Below are 25,681 nucleotides of genomic sequence, written 5' to 3' on the forward strand. Positions count from 1 at the left end.
TACATGGGCGCACACATGTCAGTTCCTGAGCAGTACCCGCTGCATCTGCCATGGAGTTGCACAGCACACTTCTTCCTTAGGATCAGTATTACCCAAGATGCATTAGACAGACGCTAGGAGTCCATGACGGTATAAAAAGCAGGACCCCCCCCCCACAAGCACAAAGGTCGTACAGTACGAGCTATGGACGCACAGGATAAGCAAGGTAGTGTGTTATACAGACGTATGGCGTGCGCTCCAAACCTAATAAATGCATTGTGCTACACCTTGCCCCATGGATGACACTCTAGCTTGTCTGTAGCTGCAAGTTACACCACCGCTGTGCCCAAATGCCTCACCCAGTCATGGCACGCACCACCTACCAACAGCGAGTACCAGAGAACACCACAGCCCAGCTTGGCAGCGTGTTTGGCATGTGAGGCCCTTGATCAAATCAAGCTGAAGCCTCTCCGATCATCGGCGCTGCACGGTCATGTGATACTCCGGTCACACAGAACGCGCCGCAGTGAAACGTTCCTCTCGCTGCACGGAACTTACACAGGCAACTTATTCTCCCAGGCTTGGAACCACACAATGCAGAGATCCCAGGAAACAATGTACACATATCACAATATTGAAATGTTTTCCGAGCCGTTAGACAAGGTTTAGATAACATTGTGCGCAATCATAACACTATTGTGGTTTAATCAGCTCTTCATGCCGCTGCTTGCTCTGTATTCAGAAAATAATTACTTTGCCTGATTAATGACAGTGTTAACTGGCAGCGTCTTTGAAATGAACACAGACGCGTCTTCCCGCTCAATAGGATCACGGAATACATAGAAGGTAATTAACCTTTCAAACACCTTACTGTCGGGGATCACAAATATTAACCCATAGAAATGAGGACAAATACATTCTCAGAATGATCCTATATAAAGAAAAGGCTAACACTGCTCCTCACCTCTATGTGCGGAAATCAAGTGTAGTGCATGCTGGCGGTCAATAGATGGCGTTGGATGGAGCAATTCCGGTGTTGCCGTGCACTGCTGGCAGTGTTGACATTGCTATTATGATGTTCCGGCATTTTGACGGGCTGGTAGTTAGATACATTATGAAGTATCCAGGAATTCGGCCTTTAACCCCTTCAGTGGCAATCCCGAGAATTTTCGGGCTGTGCCTCAGTGCCCAGTCTGGCAAGCCTGGAAAAATCTCGGGATTGCCACGGTTTACAGCCGGGCAGCGCTGCCGAGTTCAATCACTGAACTCAGGCAGCTTCGGCGCTGCCCGGCTCCCCCCCCCTGTGGCGCCTCCTCCTCCCCCCTCCCCTCCGGGATTTGTATTGGAAGTCCCCGGGGGCCGGCTTATGACAAGCCGGCTGCCGAGGACAGGGACGAGGTGTGGGGGTGCAGGTTCGGGCGGCCGCTGAATGACAGGTCAGCTGCGCTGCCCGGACCCAGGGAGGCAGTGGGGAGCGCTCCCAAACAAAAAACTCACCACTGAAGGGGTTAATCCGGAGCAATGAAACGGGACCTCTCAGAACTGGATTGGAAGATTGTTGATTGGCTGAACAGCGATGGATGGATAGTGGCACCCCAGTCCTGGAACATATACCTGGGCACATGGCAATGTCAGATGTTCTATAAGAGTACCCGGTCCGAGTATTGGTTATTGGGTCGACATCTGAAAATAGGTCAACGTGGCTAAGATCGACTGGGATGGAAGGTCGACACAAGCATTAGGTCAAGAATGACTAGGTCGACATGGGTTTTTCACTTTTTTTATGTCCCGAATGTTGACACGTGTCGGTGCGCCGCGTCCCATCATATGGCTCGCTACGCTCGGCACACTATTCTATTCTCGTTCCACGCCCTTGTGGACGGTAGGGCATGAAATACCGCCTGTCGGCCCAAAAAAAAAGTGGAAAACCCATGTCGTCCTTTTTGAATGTCAAACTTCCATCCATGTCGACCTTAGGCCCTATAGCAACAAATCAGATTGTATAATTTCTCTCCTAGATGATTAAAGACAGAATCTTATTGGTTGCTATTGGCAACATCACCTTTTTTAGAAGGGTTAGTAAATTTACCCCCTAGCCTTCTGCCTGAGCCCGGTGACAAGGGCACCAGGTGTACAATAAGGCTGGTTGGGTAGCTTAGTAAACATAGCGCCGTTCTGAGATAGACGGGACGCACTTGCGGAACACTTACAGAATTGGTCCCATACACCTGCAGCCCCGGTTCTCCCGACTCCAGCAGCTTCGCCACCATGCGCAGGAAGCTTTCCACGAAGGGCTTGATGCTCTGGGAGTGGCACGCCATCAGCAGCTGGTCCAATGCCTCCATCGCGATAAACACGTTGCTTAGAAAAAGAAATGCAAATGTCACTATATCAATCACCAAAAGAAAGAATATCATTATAACAGAAGTCTGCTTAGTTGTCCCTGAATCGGCGGAAATGCGGTCATTTGGTCTACAGCATGATGGTCGACAGTCATTAGGTCGACACCATTATGTCGACATGGGAAAAGGTTGACATAGGGTCTAGGTCGAAAGGTCATTAGTTTGACAGGTCGTTAGTTCGACAGGTCATTAGTTCAACAATGTCTAGGTTGACAGTCATAAGGTCGACATGGGTTTTCACTGTTTTTTGAGCTGACATGTGCCGACAGGCGGTATTTCATGCTCTACCATCCACTAGGGCGAGGTGTGAGAATAATATAATGTGCCGAGCGCATTAAGGCACCGTGCGATGCACTTGAAACTGTCCATGTCGACTGTGTTGATATTCAGGTAAAAAAAACTGTGAAAAACACCATGTCGACCTTTTGACTGTCGACATAGACATTGTCGAACTAATGACCTGTCGAACTAACGACCTTTCTACCTGGAACCATGTCGACCTTTTCCCATGTCGACCTAATGGTGTCGACCTAATGACTGTCGACCATCATGCTGTAGACCGAATGATCCCAACCCGAATCGGCTAAGGTGTCGATCCTATTAGTGCTCGGTGGCCAATAGGGTAGCCAACAATTTACAGCGAATTGTGGCTGAAACCAGCCTGCGAAGGGGGCGAGATCAGGTACTGTTGCCGGCGTTTAACCGCCATTGGAATGGCACCTCGCACCCATCAGTTTTAATAGGTTTGCAAAAGCATCATTTAAACTGGGGCACATTTATACTGGACACACATCACGGCTTTGCCCCGGCCAATAAAGTACAAGTGAGTGGCCAAGCTGTGAGATCTAGAGATTATTCTTAGGAGTTGCTGTATCATTACCAGCGACGGAACGTCACTATCCCATTATGGGATCAGCCGCACTCACCCATATCGGTGTCTGACTACGTCTCGGCTAAGTCTCTCCGCAAGGTAAGCCCCAATTCGGTCCAGCTTCTCCGGGGCAGAGACAGCATAGAACGTGAGCTTTTCCATGTCCGATTTAACCAGTCCATCCTTTAATAACAGTAATAATATTATTATAATTAGGTCATTTATAGGAGTCAAACTCTGTGGTGTTAGAAATATTTGTAGTGTGTTTCCCCAGGTAGTGCAAAGCTGCCATTGTACATGCAGGACTCATATGCACACAGATGACATTGTCATTACAAAGTGGTTGAATCTCATCGCAAACCGTTCAGTGCAGCCTTGTGGGATAACTTCATCCCAAACTAGTATAACCACCCTGTACACACTGCTAGCCCCGTACACAGTAGCCGATTAGCGGCACTGCCGATACAGGGGTAGGTGTATGAAGTAGTGATAAGGAAGGAGAAGTGATAAAGTGCCTGGTACTTTATCGCCAGCCAATCAGCTCCTGACTGTAAAGTTACAGGCTGGGTTTAAAAAAGGGACAGTCGGGAGCTGATTGGTTGGTGATCAAGTACCAGGCACTTTATCACGTTTCCTACCTTATCACTGCTTCATACATCTACCCCTAGTTAACTATATATGTGGTGCCGCTAGTGAAATACACACTGAACGATATCCGTTACCAGGACCCCCGTTATGCATGCAGTTTCTGACGATCTAGTCAGATTGAGCCGCATGCATAGATAAGCGGAGAGGTCGGAAATAACGTGCGGGAGAGCGCATGGTTAGCGATATTAAGCCTATGCACTAGCCAGAGGCGTAACTATAGCACCGCAGACCCCGCAGAGGTGGGGAGGCGCTGAGAAAGTGGGGGCACCGGGGGTCTGCGGGGCTACGGTTACGCTGCTGCAGCGTCTGTGGCCGGGACTCACTGTTACTGGTCTGTGCCGGCTGTGTGGTCCCGGCTTTCCTCGTCGCTTCTGCTGCAGTGAAAACGGACCCTCCCAAAATGGCTGCCCACATACATAAGACAGTTTTTCAGGATGCTATAGGAGGAGGTGGCGGCGGCGGCGCATTTTTCTTAGTTACGCCACTGGCACTAGCCACTGTATGTGGCTTTATACAGTCCTCAATCAGACCATTACCAGATCCCTCTCTACAACCTAGGGCCTGATTCAGACCCATCTTCTCATGTTTGCAGCCTAGCAAACAGATAAACGCCATCTGGCTGAACACCCGCCCTCCCCCGCCGCATCCTATTTGTTCATAGATATCATAAAGTCAACCGCTAGTTGCTTCAAATACTATGGGCTATATATATATATATATATATATATATATATTATATTATATTATATACATATACATACACACTATAGTGCAGCATTTAGATGTTTCCCACAGCAACCAATCAGATTGTAGTTGTTATGTTCTCGATGGTGCTAAATAAAGAAGTAGAATCCGATTGGTTTCTAGGGGGCACAAGCTCCACTCCTAAAAACCCGCACATCAGTAAATACACACTTAAGGCCCCCGTAGACTAGTGCAATTTGGGCAGTTTTCATCCGATTGTGATGCATCCGGACGATAAATCGGATGAAAAGTGTCAATTCACTTGCGTTTTCTCTCCGATTCTGATCCAATGTGCCGTCCCAAGGGCTGCACTACACATTTGTCGGATCCCGCAGCCCTTGATGGGATCGCATGCAAAATATCGTATGCAAGCGAACCGCAGACGATATATTGGATGTAATCCAGCCACTGGGTCACTTGCCAGGGTAATGGGATGCGATGGTAGCAAGCAATACCACAGCCTAGGGTACAAGCTTCTTAAGAGAGGAGTGGGCACTGATATCACAGTGCTCGGATAGAACGCTCTAGAACTCATGCAGTGTTACATCAACTCACCCTGGGGTCTTCAGGAAAGATATTATCCACCAGTCGTTTATATCGAGGCCGCAGCGCCCCACAGCACCCACAGACACCTAGAAGACAGAAAACGTGGCGTTACCCATACGTGGTGTGTACACACTGATTACCAAGGAGAACAAGCCACGTCCAAGTAAACAGAAATTATCAGGAGTTTATATAGAAAATACAAAAGTGTTCAGCTTCCGTGGCCGGTTCGGTTACTGCAGAGGCACTGGCACCGGGATAAATTACAGTTCTAGGCTCAGTGGCCAATAGAGCGTGGATCATAATTCTATCCTATAGATGTGAGATGCAGAACCTTAATAAACAATTACACAGCTGGCACTGGGACTTTCCAGGTAGAAATCCTATTAAGGGACACAGAAGTGCATCACTGGGTCCACAGTACAATTATGGAAAGTGCCCAGCAAAGCGTTCAGTGACTGTGCCCCAACAGTAAGGGTACCAGGTTATGCCAGGGCATTCACAGTCAGGCAGATATTCAGGGGTGGGGACGCCCTCTGAGAGTGCCCTGGCACTTACTGTTGGGGTACGGTCACGGAACTATAAGTGACCTTCTTCGTAAATGTATCCCATAGAATCTGAGGGCAGGTAAGAACCTCTTAGCCCATCTTTTCAACCCATTTTTGTTGAGAGACAATTAACCTACCGGTATATTTAGGGAGTGCGGGAGGAAATTCGAGCACCCGGAAGAAACCCACTCAAGTGCAAGGAGAATATACAAACTCTGCAAAGTTAGCTACATGATGGGAATTAAACCCAAGACCTCAGTATTGTGAGACAGTAACGCTGCCCATTACACCATCCATGCTGCCCTAGAACTCACCACCAGGTAACAGCGCTCATTAGGACAGATGACCTCACAATTTGCTACCAAGTAGCTGAATGGAGGAGGCCGCTCTACCAATAATATCAGGGATAAAAGGGAAGCCCTAGAGGCTGATAAATTAGCAAGTGGTTATGCAACCCATGGCTTCACATTTTGGGCCTAGAGGCTTCCATACATCTGGCCCCGTTTCCCGAACTCAACCGAAACCACCAACGGGATCCGCGATTTCGGTTAGGAACGGCGGAATCGAGATTTTTAAACATATTTAAACATTCCTCCTGTATACAAGAGAGCAGAAGGCCCAGGATCTGCCGAGCGACTTCTCCTTCTTGTACGATTTCAGAAAGTATCTGTCAATGTCTATCAATGCAAACCGTTACTGTGCCCTAGAAACGTCTGGAGGATTTAAGATTATGCTACAAAAAAAAAAAAAAAAAAATTTTGGAACCTGTTTTAAACTAGGTTGCCTCCAATCTGTACCTCAATCTTTTCTCAGACGTCATTACCTCCTTCTCAAATGTACATTTCTGAACTCATTAAAGTTTATTAATTATTAAGCGCGGGAGTCGGGTGACTTTACCTCAACGAATAATTCAAAGCAGAGCAAAAAAAAAAAAAACTCTCCCTTTCTACTCCGCTTGCGAAACGGCAAATAAAATAACGATGCAACGGGAAAATAATTTAAGTTGTTGGAGCTTTTAGTGGCTTGGCAGGCTAGGAATAAGATTAGAAGCCTTTTACGCGAAAATTATATTCTCAAAACATCTTGCCTCGTGGTTCGTTAATGCTGAAATGCTGCCTTGGTAGATCGAATGCATATCATTAACCCATTTAGGGCTAAGGATAAGTGGTAATCTTCCCAAATAAAGCAAATTTGTGTGTGCATGTAAAGGTGTGTGTGTTTGGCGGTACGGACACTTAACTAGAGCCATCGATTGGACCTGGAAGGGGCGGGACTTTGAAGCTATTATTGAGCCCTGTTTTTTTTTATTATTAGGGAGGCCAATCCCAGGGTCGGTCACGTCAAACACCTCCAATTCCAGTCGATTTCCCCGATAGATCGGCCCAATCCATCTGAATCAGTTGAAATTGGCCCATATCAGACCTGTGTATGGGCACAGATGCAGGAAGGTACTTCAAGTTACCTTTTCACACTGCCAAATAACCCCGGTCACTCCAAGGTTCAATCCTGCTCACTAACCAGGTTGAAATGCTGGGGCAGTCATGCTGAGTTATTTTCCATGACCCGGGTTGATCCGGCAATAAACTGGGCCAAAAGGTTGGTGTGAAAGGGGTATTGGATGCATCAACCCTTTCTTGTTCCTGCCGACTGGGTGAGTAACAGTCTGGAAGTGACGCTTTTATTTCACCAAGAAATAACAGACATTTGAGAATGATGTATTCTCTTTTACAATTATTATCCACACTATAAGACAAATACATCAAAGCTTAGAGAGAGAGATAAAGTGGAAGAGATAAAGTATCAACCAGTGGTGGTTCCAGAGGGGGGATTGCAGCCCGGTGCAAAATTCAAATTGGGGAGCCACACCCAATGCCAGCGAGTCAGTGGTTGGCAGTTGGTGCGGCTCCCTCATTTGAATTTTAAACTGTGCTGCAGCCCCACCTTTGGCTTCCCTACTGGTACCAACCAATCAGCTCCTGACAGTTTACAGACTGTTAAAAATGAAGTTCAGTTCACGTGCATTGAATAGCCTGAATAAGATGGGGTTGGATTGGTTGCTTACAATACAAACAGCAGCAATAGCACTAATATATTAATACAGTAGGGGGCGCCACACCCTGCATTACTGATCCATTGGGAATCCACACTCCGTGATCCCTAGTGTACGCATCACAGTACTGAGGGTGTATGCTTAGATGTTTCTGTGTACATACAACCACAAGGGGACTTTGTGTCGTAATGGTACTCTACAAAGACCTGTGCCGGTCCCGTCACATAAGCGTGTGACATTATGGTTGATCGCAGAGAGGTGCGACAGCCAAGCACCAGGATGTGCAGCACCGCTGGGAACATCCTCAGGTTCATAACATGGACAGATGGCAGAACATCCTGAGAGCATTCTGCGCACACTGCTATCCGGAAGCAAGGGCCGCGGAGTGGCTGTAATAGCGACCACAGAGCTCTGCATTCTGTGTGGATGTGCGGACGCACCGCTCAAATCTCAGGGGTGTAGCATAACGACCCTACATTTGGGTTTCCGATGGTCAGTATACTGACATCGGAATCCCAACCGCCGGCACTCTGACAGGGGAGCGAGTGCATCAATTCCCTTCGCGGGCTCAGTGACTCACAACAGGCTCTATTCTCCCTCTATGGGGGTCGTAGCTCCTGTAAATTGGGCTCCTGACTGTCGGGCATTTAACAGTCGGGATTCCGATGTCGGTATGCTGATTGTCGGAATCCCGACTGTCGGGAGTCCACGCGGATGGTCAAGTAGGAAAAAGTCCAAAAGAAGACATGTGGCCCTGTCCATGTGTCCACCATTATGTCACACCGGTTCCCTCCCACTCTACACATTTACTGGTAGGTTGTCTCCCAACAAATTACTCCTAGAATGCCTGTGTGCGCGTGTACATGTGGTAGGGAATATAGATTGTAAGCTCCACTGGGGCAGGAACTGATGTGAGTTTTCAACTATCCTCTGTAAAGCGCTGCGGAATATGTGTGCGCTATATAAAAAACTGTTCATAAATAAATAATGTTGATAGTCTTGTATCGACCTATCGACTGTCTACCGTTTTTCCGTGAGTTCAAGGGAATTACTGATGTGCCCACATTCATCTATCCTCCATGCGAGTCTTATACAAAGCTGTGGTGCTGCGCGTCTTTACCCGTTACATAGCGGCTTATACAACCGGGGCAAATGGGACGCAAAACAGATTCTGCTGATTAAAGTGTGTATGCAGCAAGTCTATATTTAGTGTGTGACTGCCGCCGTATCTGCACAAGAAATGGAACGCTATAGTGTTTTACTTGAAACGGTGTAACGTAGCATTTCATATGCAGATACATCAACAGTCACTGAATTCAGCATATCATTTTAATCAGCAGAAGCTGCTCGTGTCAATATTGAACAGAAAAAGTAGCAAAACAGATGAAGGGCGCTACCGAAGAAGGGCGGTTTAATGCGAAAGGAGGCTGTACGCGGACAGATCTGCAGTTGATGACGGCGTTTGTGTACTCTAATGTGTACCCATCTTTCTGCGGGATATGAGGCTTACTGTGATGTATAAATAACTGGGGGCATTTAAACCAGCTGTTAAAAGGACTGCGATATGTGTTGCTACTAACTGAATGTACCCATAGGTTTACTTTTGTGTTAGGGAAGGTCAGAGGGCTACAAGGGAGCATTATCTAGCAAAGTGCTATTACTGATATGGGATGGAGGGTGGGGGGGTAATTAAAATGGGATTCAGAGAGCCAGAGCCTCATTCCTCTGCAACGCATGCCACGTCGCATTCTGCGGCTGCCACCAATAGGTTGCAAACACCAGCCCTAACCTATACATCCTACCAGGTACAAATGAATCCCAAGCACACCTTAACCCTTTGAGTGCCAAGTGAATTTGTCAAAATAGGTGTAAAAATTGGCATGCAAACATTTTAATTCTTAAAAATGACCGGTAATGTTACCTTATATAGGAAATATAATCTATTTTTACAAAACATTTGTTACTTGAATTAATATAACAAATGTGAGCGACGCTGGCATTCTTAGCGGATATTTTGAACATCTTTCAAGGGGTGTACACATGGTCCGGCCCGGTGGCAGTCAATACAGATTTAATATCTTACATCCAACTCTGTCTGTTATATATATATATATATATACAGTGGTCGAAGTGGGGCGGTATACGGGGGTATGCCATTCCGCCACTTTAATCTGAAGATAAAAAAAAAAAGTTTTTTTCCCCCCTCAGGATGCTCTCTGATCACTCACAGCGCATATTGTGCTTTTGTAATACCCCTGTACAACGGGGCAGTCTGGCAGGGGACGTTGATGGACAGGGGGGTGTCCGAAGGTGCGCACTATATTCACTCTTTACTTTTCCATACCCCCACTTCAAAATTTCCATACCCCCACGTCAAAATTTCCACTTCGACCACTGTATATATATATATATATATATATATATATATATATATATATATATATATATATATATATATATATATATATATATATATATATATATATATATATATAAATATATAAATATATAAATATATATATATTTTTTTTTTTTATTGTGTATAAGATGTATCAAGTAATTTCTGTTAAATTAGTGTTGAATCCACAATAAAAAGATTTCTTAGATTTATGTAATGGTTACAATATTTAAAACATAACTTTTATTATTTATCTATAAAAAACTTGTTCTTTGACAAACTGACAAACAACACAAAAACAATTAAATGTGGAGTGCATCTAGGAAAAAAACTCAAATGAGTTCATCCAGCATTGGATAGCTGATAGTAGTTAGAGATGCACCCTGCTACCACCTCAAATCTGAGATAATGAGTACTGTATAAATTTAGCCCGTAAATTTGGGTATTGGTACAGAGGTCTTCTCAGTTGGTGACAGCAGATTGAACACTGTTAAGTCTCAAAACATTAGCGAAATGTTAAATTTGTAATATGGTCACATCAGAAATTCTTCTAATGGTATGTGGGTTAGACCTCAACACCTATTGTGGAGGTCGGCGTTACACAGTGCAGACAAAATGTAGCCACAATAGGTAGACCTCTGTACCAATACCCAAATTTACGGGCTAAATTTATACAGTACTCATTATCTCAGATTTGAGGTGGTAGCAGGGTGCATCTCTAACTACTATCAGCTACCCAATGCTGGATGAACTCATTTGAGTTTTTTCCTAGATGCACTCCACATTTAATTGTTTTTGTGTTGTTTGTCAGTTTGTCAAAGAACAAGTTTTTTATAGATAAATAATAAAAGTTATGTTTTAAATATTGTAACCATTACATAAATCTAAGAAATCTTTTTCTCTAAGCGTGCCCCCAAACAAAGGAGAGTACTTTTTTCTTCCTTTCATTAATTCTGTCTGTTGTTACCAAGTTTGTTTTATCACTGTCTACTATTGTAAAGCGCAATGGAATCTGCTGCGCTATATAAAAAACTGCAAGTAAATAAATAATATCGACAGCCGGCATCGGCCAGAAGGGAGGGACGGTGCAGAGGGGGAGACGGGGGGATGCGGCATTGAGCGGCATAGAACTGCTTTCGATCTGGCAGATCAAAGCAGAAATAGACTTAAAATATAAATATTACCGACCCGACGTTCTAGCACATCTATGTGCATTTCTCTCCTGTCTACGGCATTTCCGGCAACCAGAAACCCGTTCTGCCTTTATACCCCAGTTACGCATTGCTCTATATTCCGATTCTTTCCCGAGCAGAGCTTGTGACTGGATGGATAATAGGCTGCTCTCAGCGCTGGTGCCTGGCGTTTCCAGCTAGGAGGCAGATCATTACACCTCACAGCTTTTGAACAGATTATCCGTTTGAATAATACAAGATGATCCACTGAGATGGTGATTCATGGCTGCAGGTTGGAATGAATCACCTGAAAGGAAGAGCATGGAGGGGGGGGGGAGATCAGCGGGCCTGAATATTTTAATATGTATTAGGACAGGCACCATCCGATTCTCCGCTGTGCGCAGACTGGGTCTGGCTTTCAAGCTGAAGAGGTTCCTGGCTCGGGGGAAATATGAAATGTTCAAGCAAAATAAGGGCAGAGTTAGAGGATGAAAAGGAATTGATTTGGGAGCACGCTGCTTATAATAGTCAGATAAATGGAGAGAATCCGGAGATAAACACACGCAATTAGCCGCGGTTTAGACCATGTCGCCGGCAGCGCTGAGCATAGGCAGAGACATTTATATGGGTAATTAGTGAACACAAATTCATATGTAGGCACCAGGAGCTGATGCTTAATGATGTGTTCATGTTTGGCCTGTTTATGTACTCGGGGGCGCTGTGGATCCCTTGTGGCGCTGTATAAATAAAGGAGGATAATAATAATAAAGAGCGGTCGACATGAAACGGTCAACATGGTTGGAAGGTCTACACACACATTAGGTTGACAATGGCTAGGTCGACAGTCAAAAGGTCAACATGGGGTTTTCACTAATTATTTTGAGCCGACATGTGCTGACAGGTGGTATTTCATGCCCTACCATCCACTAGAGCAGGCATGTCCAACCTGCGGCCCTCCAGCTGTTGTGAAACTACACATCCCAGCATGCCTTGCCATAGTTTTAGCATGCCCTAATACACTGGTGTCAAACTCATGGCCCTCCAGCTGTTATGGAACTACATATCCCAGCATGCCCTGCCACAGTTTTAGCAATCCATTATATAAAATCTGTGGCAGGGCATGCTGGGACATTTAGTTCAACAACAGCTGGAAGGCCATGAGTTTGACACCACTGCCCTAATATCAAAACTGTGGCAAGGCATTCTGGAATGTATAGTTTCACAACAGCTGGAGGGCCGCAGGTTGGACATGCCTGCGCTAGAGTGTGGAGGGACAATAGATTAGTGTGTCCCTGAAGCACGGCAAGCGCAGCGAGGGGACGCGGTACACCGATATGGTGTCCGTGTCGACATTCTGGACAGAAAAAGTGAAAACCCCAAGTCGACCTTTTTGACTGTCAACCTAGCCATTATTGCACTAATACTTGTGTCGAGCTTCCAACCATGTCGACATTAGGCATGGGAACCTATTTCATGTCGACCTTCAGTGGTCGACACAACGCATGTCTATTTAATACTGGTCGACCCAATGACCCAGACCCAAATAGGCTGTGCAGGTAAGATTACATAGTACAGATCTGTACCATATAGTCTATATCGAATGTGTACACTGCGCAGTTGAATAGAAAGTACATTGCACCGTGTGTACACTACTTAACAGTAGTGCAGAGCCAATGAAACCCGTGCAAGAAACACAGAGGCAATGGTTATGAGGCCTATACCTCTCACCGCACACAGGAAGTGCAGGCACTGACGCAAGGCATGATGGGAAGGTCTTTCCGTTATCTATCATTTCCCACTGCATATTACTGTATCTATTACACGTACGAATTCTGACCATTGTGCCCTAGATACTTTCAAGGACGGACTGTGCAACCCATTGAATAATTTATGCAGTGGGGATCCGGTAAGCATTGTGTCCATGTTGTCCTTGTATCTCTTATTTGCATGTATTACTTATATTGCAAACAAAATGGCTGCCTCGCCGGGTGCTCTGTGTAGAATGAAAAAGAAAATGCATCATTCTGATGAATGCGTAATAATTAAGACAAAATGGTTGCCTCATTGGGATACAATTCAGACCTGATCGCTGCTATGTGAACTGGCACAGTGAGCGATTATCGATACACTGCGTACGGCCCGTGGTACGCATGCGCAATACCTGCCAGTAAAGGAATCCTGCTGCTTTTTTCCCTTCGGTAGCCAATCGCAAGGTGAATGACAGGAAGTAGGCATCTGGGCGGGTTTTCCCTCTAGCGGGGCGGCGTGTACCTGATCGCCGGCCCGCTGCTAATTCGCTCAGGAGCGATAAGGCCTGAATCTGGCCCTATATGGTTAGGATGAATAATTATTGTAACGGATGACCCAAAATGGCCGCCACACCCTTAGTTTTATGTCCATGGCGTCTGTATTGAATGCAAAGCTAAACCTTCTTTATTAGGTTGCACAAAACGAAGAAAACAACCCCTCAGATTGCCGTGCCCAATGCCGACCATCTGGAACATTCTCTGCAGTGACGAATCCCACTTCACCATCTTGTAGAGGAAAAACCCCAAATGGTGCGTACTACCAGCTTTATGGTGGAATAATGGCGTTATTCCTGCACAAGGCGAGGTCCATCAGAAAACAGTACTTCCTAACAGCAATAGAAGTTCTGTCACTGAGGCCCTTATTCTGATCTGTGCGGCCAGATCAGAATATGCGGCCAGGACCGTACGCGGATATGTGGCGGTCCGCATGAAAGTGGATGGGGATACGCCTCCTCCATCTTGGGAGCAGCCCCTGCATTCGATGGTCGCCGAACATCGAATGCAGGGCCGCACGCTCCACCAGCGCCCGCCACCCTAGACCACACGGACACTTGTCCGTATGAAATCATGTATGGGGGCGGGCAGCTGACATCCGGCGATGTCAGATGCCCGCCCCCTACACATGCGTCACGGCTTCATTACCATGCATACGCCCTGCGTTTGCATGGGAACGCCCATGAAACGCGGGGCGTATGCATAGGGTAATGAGGCTAAGTAGCCCCTCACGCCCCTCTCCGCCCCCTGTGCGGCGTCTAAAGAATAGGTACGGCGAAACCGCCTGCACATGCGCAGAGTGACCTCTGCACATGCGCAGTCGGAAACCATCAGCGGTACGACCGCATGCGGAAAAATCCGCACCGATCAGAATAAGGGCCTGAGTGTGGTGGTCTTCCTGATCACCTGTAGGTGTACACACCGCCCCCCAGTGGCTTCCAGGCACACTGTGCCCACTAAAAGTGCTGCAAAGCCAGACGCAAGCCTGTCATGTTGTGGGTGGCAGCAGCAGCTGCAGATGAAGACATCACGCAGCCACTGAGGCCCCAAACTGTCCGGACATGACTGCGTTGTCTGGACTGCTCCTATAAAAACACTGCGTCGTCACCCCCACAATGCCCCTCTCTACCTAAACTGCAGTCGTGAGGCGATCTGTGTCTGAATCAGTCCCAGAGTCAATTGTGTACTAATGCAATGTACCTTTATACTGCCACAGAGACAGTCACGCCCCCTTTCTGTAGCACTGCCTGTCGCCACCCCCAAATAGCTGCATCCTGTCCATCAGGCTACCGCAGGGGTAGCCAACTCCAGTCCTCGACAGCTACCAACAGTTCACGTTTTCCAGGTCTCCTCACAGAGGGGTGAATTTATGAAGCTTGGAGAAGTGTTATCTATCCCCAAAAAGAACGTTATGAGCAAGGTGATAATGGTTCAGCCAATCAGCTCTTACCTGTCAATTTACATATTGTAGCTGATTGGCTGAACCATTATCACCTTGCTCATAACGTTCTTTATGGGGATAGATAACACTTCTCCAAGCTTCATAAATTCACCCCAGAATCACAAGTGGAGTAATTATCTTCACCTGTGGATCTTTTGTAATTTGGCAGTGAGTAATGAGTGCACCTGTGCAGCAGCTAAGTGATCTGGAAACATGAACTGTTGGTAGCTCTCGAGGACTGGAGTTGGCTACCGCATCAAGGGTATCAAAAGCGATCCTGCAGAAGGAGACCTGCGCATCCGCAGTGCGGCATCTGTTCCCCACATGCACCAATCTCTCTCCATGGGCCAAATGTACTAAGTTCTGAAAAGTGAAAAAGTGGAAGCGAGTGATAACTACCAGCCAATAAGCTCCTAACAATAATTTTTCAAACATGTTGGGCAGATTTATTAAGCTCAGTGAAGAGATAAAGTGTCTGGTTTTTATCACCGGCCAATCAGCTCCTAACTGTGAAGTTACAGGCTTGGTTGGAAAAATGACAGGTAGGAGCTGATTGGCCGGTGATAAAAACCAGACACTTTATCACTTCACCGAGCTTAATAAATCTACCCCACAGCCTGTAACATGACAGTTGGCTGATAGTTTATCTTTCCCTATTTTATAACTTTTCTAGGCTTAGTACATCAGGTTCCATGTGAGATATACGCAAAACATCAGATTGACAGAAACCAGATTGCGAACCTGAAAACTTTATTAGTTCCAAACGAACGCAAAGTTCACTGCACTCCCTTCCTGCATTCTCATCGACCTCAGCACAACCCAGGCAAGAAAGACACTGTTAAAGATGACAACAGATGGCAACAAGACGAGATCTCAAATGAACATCTCCGGAAACAAATAGAACATGGGTCTCCCGAGGATTCCGTCACCTGCGCTCGCTCGCAGCCGCGGCAAATAAATATCACCAGCTGAGGTTATCATTTCCCAATCTCAGAGCATGAAATGAAATTATCACCAGTACACAAAATGCTATGTAGGTCATTACAGAGCGTGCCAGCGGGAATCGCTCCGATAACCAAAAGGAAAAGAAATGAGGCCATTGGGCGCTTCTATATAAGCAGAAGTAACGCCGGTCATTATTATCTGTTCCACCATCATTTATGGACTTACCCAGGCAAGTTGTCAGAGGGGGCGGCCAAGTAGGGTTAAAGACGTAGGTGTTGTCGCTGTCCGGGAGGGCCGGAGTGTATCGCTGCATAGCGGAGATGCTGGAAGGAATTTTTAGATGTGTTCTTTTTTTCCCTGCTCGGAGGTGCTCCCGTTAAGCTAAGTTACTGGATGATTAATTACTATGCCAACGCAGGGAGCAGGTGATCAGACCGTGACATCACAGCCAGCATACACCTGGGTACCCAGCAGATCAGGTTCATAGAACAATAAGGAGGAGAGCAGCCATGCGATACGCTGTGGAAACTCCTGCAGTCTCCAAGGGACCCTTTCCCGCACCTGATCAGATAAGTGAATATTCTGGAAAATTAGCAACAAGCTTACTTTGATTCCATTAGTGAAATTAATTTAGTCAATAATAGGCGTGCGGGGGGGGGGGGGGGGGGTGTGCTTTATTAAATGCTGAAACAGATTGGAGACGCAGCTCCGTATTATTATTACTGCAGACTGTCTTCATCTGTGTCACAAGAGGGGTAAGGGTCAAAGTTTGGCGAGAGATTAAGTACAAGCTGATTGGTTGGAACTTTATCTCTCTCCCTCCAAGTTTCGATATATCTCCCCACGGTCCCTTACAGTTGTTTGCATAGGACAGTGATGGCTAACCTTGACACTCCAGCTGTTGATGAACTACACATCCCAGCATGCCCTGCATCAATTTTAGCATGGCCAAATAGTAAAACTGTAGCAGGGCATGCTGGGATGTGTAGTTCAACAACACCTGGAGTGTCAAGGTTAGCCATCACTGGCATAGGATGACAGCACTGTGATGGATCCGCACTGTAGGCAGGCGGATACTTGCAGGCGTCACAAGTAACCGGCAATAACTCTAGGACATCTGTCCAACTCACACTGCGACATGGTCATTTCCCACATGGGTACCACCATTTCTGCTATCTGTACCCCCAACATTTGCACAGCATTACATTTAACGTAGAATGCAATTGCTGATAGATAAAATGGGATCCGATACGAAATCCCGGCGGTTGGGATCCCGACACTGGAATCCCGACCGCCGAAATCCCGACATGGGGGGGGACGTGGATCGCCACCCCTTGCGGGCTCGCTACGCAGCGGGCCCAGTGCCTCGCTACGCTCGGCACGCTATTTTATTCTCCCTCTATGGGTGTCGTGGACACCCACGGAGGGAGAAAGTTTCGGGATTTCGGCGGTCGGGATTCCAGTGTCGGGATTCTGAACGCCGGGATTCCGACCGCCGGCAAATTGACCGCATCCCATAAAATGTATGGGTACCGCTGTATATTAAAAGCTATAAATGTGCTATAAGTAATATTTCAAATACACAAATATAGAACCATTTGTACCTAATAAATACATTTTTCTACAACTTTAATATTCGGAATAATCTAGGCCAGGAATGGGGAACCTTCGGCCCTCCGGCTGTTGTTGAACTACACATCCCAGCATGCCCTGCTACAGTACTAAACCTGTTGCAGGGCATGCTGGGATGTGTAGTTCAACAACAGCTGGAGGGCCAAAGGTTCTCCATCCCTGATCTAGGCGCTGGTAAAATTGCCAGGGGTTACATGATCATGGTCAGGGGGGATACCTGCTTGTTATTAGGGGCTAGGTGTTCATAACACACCAGCGCTTCAAGAATGTGGAACCTCTGGGTTGGGTTTTACGCGCTGTGCTTCCCTGACCGATGCTAGGACAGTAGGAAAATCTAGCATCTGTCCCCCCCAAGACGGCGGACATTTTTGGAGGGACGTTTTCTGCAAATCCCATGGGGCATGACCAGATGGAATCTTCGGCAACTCTTCGCCTCCGGCCTAATGCATGTTGAACTTTATGCAGTTGACCTAGTGTCCATATCCCGTAAATACCTCTAGGACACGGCTTTTCCCATGTGTCTAATTATCGCCTGGATATTCCTCATCCTGTCCCAATCATTTAGGGATCCCTGAATGTGCCAAGTGCCCGAGGTTAGGAACCGCTGACTTACAGGACATAAGTGATCTCATGCACATTGCACCATCATACTGTTATAATGATGTGTATCATTGTGGTTCTAATCTAACCTGCATTATACAATGCTGAATCAGGGTGGAGCGTTTCTTTCCTCCCGTCGTCCTATACAGTGATCCGATCTCTGATGCCGCAATACCCTATAAATAACCACGCACAGGACTTTCATCACAACACACACAAAAATGAATATAAGCAGCTTAATTCTGCTGTGTGGGAAGGACGGAGGGATGAGATCGGTTTTACAATGAGCCGAATGTCACTGGATTCTCAGTGGATAAATGATTGCCTGGTGGGAGTCACAGAGGCTAAATGATCAATATAAATGCAGGCAGGCAGTGCTACCCACAAGGTCACCTCAATGCCATTACATCAGAATAACCTGGAATACATCCGCCAGCTGCGGAGGTAGAGGGGACCCGAGAGCCGGGAAGCCAGGCGCAGCCTTCTCCGGGGGACGCTCTCGCACCGATAAGGATTATGGCGTGGGAGAGGTTTATTTTTATGGTCAGGTTTTGGAATGAGAGACATTTTTCAAAGCGTTGTACAGTACAACCAGGGCAAGAGAATGACTGACCGTTTACAGGGATTCTTTTTCTTTCCTTGATTAGGGGCATCCATCACCCACATCTAGTATTATATGTGAATTTCCTAGGTGACCCCTTTTACACCAGAGCCGCGACCCGGATTATTGCCGCTCCAGTCCGGGCCGGGCCTTGGTGTAAAAGGGGAAAAAAGATAATAACCCGGGACCTGTTACCCGGTGTCCGACCCGGCAAATGTTCAGGGTCGGACACGGGGCTTCCCCGGAGTCAGGGGCCGTGTAACCCGGGTCATCCGACCCAGGGACCCATTTCCTCCAATCAGGGAGCCCCAACATCCGGACCACAGCGCCCTGAGGTCAGTCCGGAGGTTGGGCAGGGGCTGCATACAGCCTCCGGAACGGTCTGCGGTACTATGCAGACAGCAGCGGAGGCTGGGAGGAGGTGAATGGATGCCTGTGTGCGGCATCCATTCACCTCATGGACAGAGGCTGGGGGCAGCCCAGAAGCTTACCTGGGTGCTGGGTTTGCCCCCAGCGTGTCGGTCGGCGTTGCGGGGATGACAGTTGGCGGGTTTCCTGGAGCTTGGAGATTATGTCATCTCCGAGCACCGGCTCAGGGCCTGAATTCACCGGCGTCGCCCACCCGGCATATTGCCGGGGGACACCGGTGAAAAAGGGAACAACTGCCGGGTCGCACCCGGGGTTTTGCACCCGGATGCGACCCGGCAGTTTTGGTGTAAAAGTGGTATCATATGCAATTAATTCCTCTCTACACAGTTTACACAAAAAACTTACATGTGTTCTCTTTCTATTCTTTCTACAAATCCCCCTCTGACCAAAAGTACTATGCGACTGGTTGACCACACAACATATACACAGAAAACTGTAACCTAACTGTAATTGTAAAACAAAAATTAGCCTATTTCAACTTAAACTTCTAGAGCAGTGACAGAGAACCTCAGCACTCTAGCTGTTGTTGAACTACACATCCCAACATGCCCTGCAACAGTTTTAGCAAGGCCAAATAACAAAACCTTGATCAGGGCATGCTGAGATGTGTAGTTCAACAACAGCTGGAGGGTCACGGTTCTAGAGTATAGGGTACATAGACCGAATTAGACATTTTATAATATTGTTCTTTATCAGTCTGTCTGTTCGGGGCTAATCCAACAAATACGGAACCAATTTTGATAAAACCATTATTATTCTATCTGGTATATAAGGAAATAGATCTGGCTGTACATCATTGAGCACAAAGTAAATAGTATCCAAACCGTGTCGACCTGGTCACTTTAGAAAAGGGGTAGCCAACTCCAGTCCTCGAGAGCTACCAACAGTTAATGTTTTCCAGCTCACCTCACAGAATCACAAGTGAAGTAATTAGCTACACCTGTGGATCTTTTAAAAATTTGTCAGTCAGTAATAAGTGCACCTGTGAGGAGCTGGAAAACGTGAACTGTTGGTAGCTCTGGAGGAAGGGCTGGAGTTGGCTACCACTGCTTTAGACCAATAGTGGTCAAATTAGACACTGTCGATCTTATCTCAGAACCATCAAAACACATAAGGGCGCATAGGGTGCATGGCTTTGGTGGGAGTTGTATGGTCATCTCCATTGTGTACAAAGCTGGTTGCATTTCTGCCTCTTCACAATGTTTATACAACTATACAACAAATTTAGGGTTTCCTCAAAACTTTAAACAAAACAAAATAAAAACTGCTGGCAGAAGGGAGTTCGCACAATGTGGGACTCGAGCAAATCGCATGCGGTTTAGATCCGCAGACCCGTGCGCATCAGATCGGAAACCCTAGATCGCAAGTGCTGCACATAGGATCTGTCTGATCGTACAGCCTCCGGGCGGTTTCTCATACTTAACTATCCACACGGGGGAAGCGGTCATCTATTAGAATGAACTTAGGTCTACAGTCATTAGGTCGACCCCACTAGGTCGACTGGCAGGAAGGTCAACCTGACTTAAGGTCGACATGGGCCAAGGTCGACATGACTAAAGGTCGAATTTGCATAAAGGTCGACATGACTTAAGGTTGACTGGTCATAAGGTCGACATGGGGTTTTTCACTGTTTTTTGAGCCGACATGTGCCGACAGGCGGTATTTCATGCCCTACCATCCACTAGGGCTTGGAGGAGGTTATTAAAGCTGTGGCGAGCGAAGCGAGCCACCGTGCCCGAAGCATTGCGAGCGAAGCGAGCAATGCTAGGGTCCGATTCTCATTGCCAACTGTGTCCATGTCGACTGTGTCGACATCCGGATTAAAAAAACAGTGAAAAACCAATGTCGACCTTATGACCAGTCGACCTTCCTCATGTCGACCTTTATGCAAATTCGACCTTAAGTCATGTCGACCTTGGCCCATGTCGTGGAGTCAACCTAATGACTGTAGACCTAAATTCATTCTGACAGATGTACCGATTCCCCACACGGACAGAGGGATATATTAAATTGATGCTGAAAAGATGCCAGTTTTCTACATAAATGGGTCGGAAGGGGTCTATCTTCTATTCAATGCTAGAGGGGGGATTTTCTCGGCAGGTCAGAATGTTTCGACCTGCCGAAAACCAGGTGGACTGACGGAATAGCCGCTAATCCACCTGCTTTTGATGGAAACACGGCCATGTTTCAGGCAATTTCAATGCAACATGAAAAGATGTCGGATTAAGGCGGGGGGGGGGGGGGCGATGCCGGGGGAGCACGGCGCTGTCCTCCTGTACCCTCCCGCCGCCTCCTGTACCCACCCGCCGCACTCACCTGTCCCGCCGCTGAGCCGGGCGGGAGCAGCTCATCTGGCCCCGTTCCAGCTCCAGCTGCCTCCCGGCGCCGCGTTCACCCGGTCCCTGCGCCGGCCAGGTGAGCATCAATCAGTAGTCAAATCCGACATCCGATGACTGATCCATTCCATCAAGAGAATTTTGGAATGGATCCGGAATCCATTGAATATACCCCATAAAGGGAGAATTGAATAGTTTGCCGAACGTAGCTAGGCACTTTTACGATGTCCAGGTCAACAAAAAAACACACGAAAACTAATTTCAATCATGATTGTAGTGGTAGCGCCAGAGCAGCCTCGATTTACACATACTATAGTGCAGATTTACCAATGGGTAATATTCTTGTTGTCACTCATTACGAATGGTAAACGGCTCTTCGGCCAATCAGCTTCTGCTATTTTTTTAAACGCATGACAGTGTGGCCTTTCTTTACGTTGCTATGTAACTAGAGGATTCTACAGCTGTCATACAGTATTGCAGAGTCCTTTGACTTATCCGATAGCAACGACTTGTCAGAATCTATTCTGCTAGAAAGGTGCGTCTTCTGTTTTGGCGCCGCTTTTTACTTTTAATGAGTACGTGTAATAGTTATTATCAGCAGTGCGGTATAATGTGTCATGTGAATGCAGAAGATGCTAAGAGTCACTGCCATGTACTAGGATGAGACTCACAAAGTGTTTCCTCTGCTTTTGTCATTATCACTTTACCTGAGAACACTGGCACTTCATGGATCTGACAATTAGTGAGGCAACACTTTCATTGGTGAAAACCTGGAGATGTTTGTCATTCGCTGCAAATTAGGAAGTGGGACGGGGAAAATGGAACCGCTTATAGGCTGTGTCAATAGGGTCCTAACGACCATGTGACAGTGCTCCCTCTAAGCTTCTTTTGCAGCGTGCCGTACCCTGCCCAATTTTTAAAACCTCAAAATGCACCCTGCCCTTTTTGTGTGTGGTAATGTGTGCTCTTACGCTGGCAGCTCCCCCCCCCCCCACCATGCCACTGAAAACTTTCGGCGTGTGCTATCATGTGTAATGGGTATTACAGTGTGTGGTATAATGTGTAAGAGGCATTACAGTGTGTGCAATAATGTGTAATTGTGATTATTATTATTATTGTGACAGGATATGTAATGAGCATAGCAGAGTATGACAATGATTAATGGGCGTTACCCTATTGCAGTGTGCAATTTATAGATATATTTTTTGTTTGTTTGATTCTAAGGTAAAATTTGTAATATAAAACGTGCCCTCCCGATTGAAAAAGTGCCAATCAATCCTAGAGTGAAAACTATGTGAAATCTGATTAATACCAAGGAATGTGGTATCAACAAGACATTAAGGTACTTGTGTAGTTTCACGGCGGCAGTTACGTAGTCAGTGCAGCGTCCCTGTCAGAATGAGCGTAGTGTTCCCGCGTTGTTAAAAGTAGCGTAGTGTTTCCGTGAGCGTCCCTGTCAGAATCAGCGTAGCATAGTGTTCCCGTGGCCGCTTAACGTAACCAGCGTCCCTGTCAGAGCCAGCGTACTTCCTGAAACACCCCCACTATCCACGCCAGCCCGAAGCATTGCAAGCCCTGCGAGGGGACGTGTTACGCGTCCTACCGACCTTTTCATACTCCCACTATCCACGTCGGTGTGGAGTTGACTTTGTAAAGTCAACCGAGGCCGAAGCGTGGCGAGCGCAGCGAGCACCGCAAGGGGACGCGGATTACTTTACATGTATTCCGTGTCTGCTCGCCACACTTTATAAAATCAACTCCACGCCAACGTGGATAGTGGGGTATGAAAAGGTCGGGAGGCTCTCTGCGCTCGCCACGCTTCGGCTTGGCGTGGATAGTGGGGGTTTCAAATGAAGGCATTTGCCAGTATGTAACATGGAGCACTGCAAATGCCTCCTTTATTGTGCATGAGACCCACTTCCGTCCGCACCCCCCTCTCTGTGCAGTAGACGCATGCACTACCGAACCCCTAACACTGTCGGCAGGGTTGCTGTACCCTGCCGCAATACTTACTCAGACGCAGAAGCGTCTCAGACGCACCTGCGTCTCAAACAGATTGGAGCGCCTCTCCAGAGAGGAGATCATGCAGGTGCCGGCGCTGTGTGAGAGGTGCTCACTAGGCTTGCCAGGGACGCCGGGAACAGAGCTGCAGTTCCCAGCAACAGTACGGTGAGTAGCTGCCTCACGGGGACACTACGCTGACTACGCAGGGTTGCTGTGGAGTCTCTACGCTGACTATGCTAGGCAGCCGTTGGGCTACGTTGATAACGTAGCTTAGGCTGCCACCGTGAAACTACACAAGACAGGCAGCCGTTGGGCTACGCTAATAACGTAGCTTCAAACGTAGCGTAAGCTGCCGCCGTGAAACTACACAAGTATCGACATTAATGCTGGTGCCTAGAAGCAACATGGCCCCCAGAACTCAGAGGATGCTGCAGTGGCTGCTGGGAGTGGCGGGGTCAGAGCCAGAATGGATACTAGGTAGCAGACATGCAAGTGAGCTACTTCCCGGTCTGTTTTGCAGTGATGTTCAGATTGGTATGCGGTCAATCGGTCAACAGTGGTCGACGCACACTAATGGTCGACGCATTATAAATCCTCCCTGCAACCATAGTCAGGGCCACAGAGAACAGGTCCAGGCCTGGATACTTTGGGGTGTGGAATAATAAGTGTTCCGTAAACAACACAAAAAAAAAAAAAGAATCTACACAGATACAGTATATTGTATCTAATGCAGTGAAGAATGGTTACAGATTGACACATAGCGACAGACAAACGCACTTTAACCAATATAGAACGGCAACGAGATAAAAGGACGCTGTTCAGAAAATTGGTGACAGACGCTTTACAGATGCAAAGTCCTACGCCAACCGCCTCTGTCAAACTCAATTCATCAAGCCAGAGTTAAAGGGACATTTGGAAAAATAAAATGTGTATTCCCACTTAGCAAACCAAACCCCGTGTTCTAGACCAGCAGCTCACTGAGCACTTCTATGTCCTAATCCTATTAAAGCTCCGCGTTACAGGGAGAGATTTAGAGGCTGCGGCTTTGCTCAGACACGGGAGAGAAGCGGCGCATCCAGGCAATATGCCGGGTACTGAGTGCGAGACAGGAAAGGGCAGCGATGCTGCGCGCTTCTATTACACGGTGGCATTTCAATGATTAGGACTCTTGTCGGGATTGGTATGAAATCCCGGCGGTCAAAATCCCTATGCCGAAATCCCAACAAGGTGGGGACGTGGATCGATAGGTGACATGTCTATATTCAGCCTGTGATTGTCGCTGTATCGGCACACAAAATGCTACATTATACTGTTGTCCAGGAAAACGCTGTAAAATTCCATGCAGATAGAGCCGTAGTCACACACTGAACATAATGTATGCCGCATATCATTTTGCTCAGCAGAAGCTGCTTGTGCAGTGTATTCACTCAGTTTCACAAATAAGATGCTAGACGGGCTTCTTTCGCGAGAACGGTAATGGGTTGTCGAGCTCACGGGCGGATCTCGATGACTCATGGGCATTTCTAGAATCTCACCTTCCGATTTGCTGTGGAGCGTGCTGAGAACAGGACAGGGTCACAGCTGTTGGGCCATCCTGACAGTCATGACCCGGGATTGAATATGCCCAGCGTGTATGGACAGCGATGATCGTGTTCATCGCTGGGGGGAAAGCTGCTGCATACACACTAAACGGCTTTTCCCCTGCCCGGCCCTGATGACAGGGGGGGGGGGGGGGGTAGGACGGCCTTGCATAGCGCAGCACTAGGCAAAGCCGTCCTTAAAGCCGCTCATCTACTGGTATTACCAGCAGATGAACGGCTTTCCCAGTGATGATGCCGGAGCGCACAGCAGCGCTCACTACCGGGCCATAAACACTGGGCGGCTTTGAGCTGAAAGTCGTTCAAAACACCCAGTTTGAGCCTTTACTCAAATCTAGATAGTGTCTTAAAAACCCAAAACCCTAAATACAGTATTAATGCATTACTGCCAAACCGCACTATTTTTAGCGGGACAGTCCCGATAATATTATTTTAAT

The 25,681-nt window shown here is 47.2% G+C and overlaps 1 protein-coding gene across 4 annotated transcripts in view; it reads right to left on the reverse strand.

The window, feature by feature from the left end:
- Nucleotides 1-25,681, reverse strand: part of EFR3A (EFR3 homolog A) — a 174,112-nt gene that overhangs the window by 74,614 nt on the left and 73,817 nt on the right. For all 4 annotated transcript variants that reach the window (XR_014444029.1, XM_083144867.1, XM_083144868.1 and 1 more), the window contains 3 exons: nt 5,200-5,276; nt 3,308-3,435; nt 2,190-2,340 (listed from right to left, as the gene is read on the reverse strand). Coding sequence is in view for 3 of the 4 variants with exons in the window: in XM_083144867.1 (XP_083000993.1) it covers nt 2,190-2,340; nt 3,308-3,435; nt 5,200-5,276 (356 nt within the window). In the remaining variant the exon portion in view is untranslated. The remainder of the gene's footprint in view (nt 1-2,189; nt 2,341-3,307; nt 3,436-5,199; nt 5,277-25,681) is intronic.

Source organism: Crinia signifera, chromosome 5, assembly GCF_055691185.1.
Source record: "Crinia signifera chromosome 5, ASM5569118v1, whole genome shotgun sequence".
In the NCBI taxonomy this organism is placed as follows: Eukaryota; Metazoa; Chordata; class Amphibia; order Anura; family Myobatrachidae; genus Crinia; species Crinia signifera.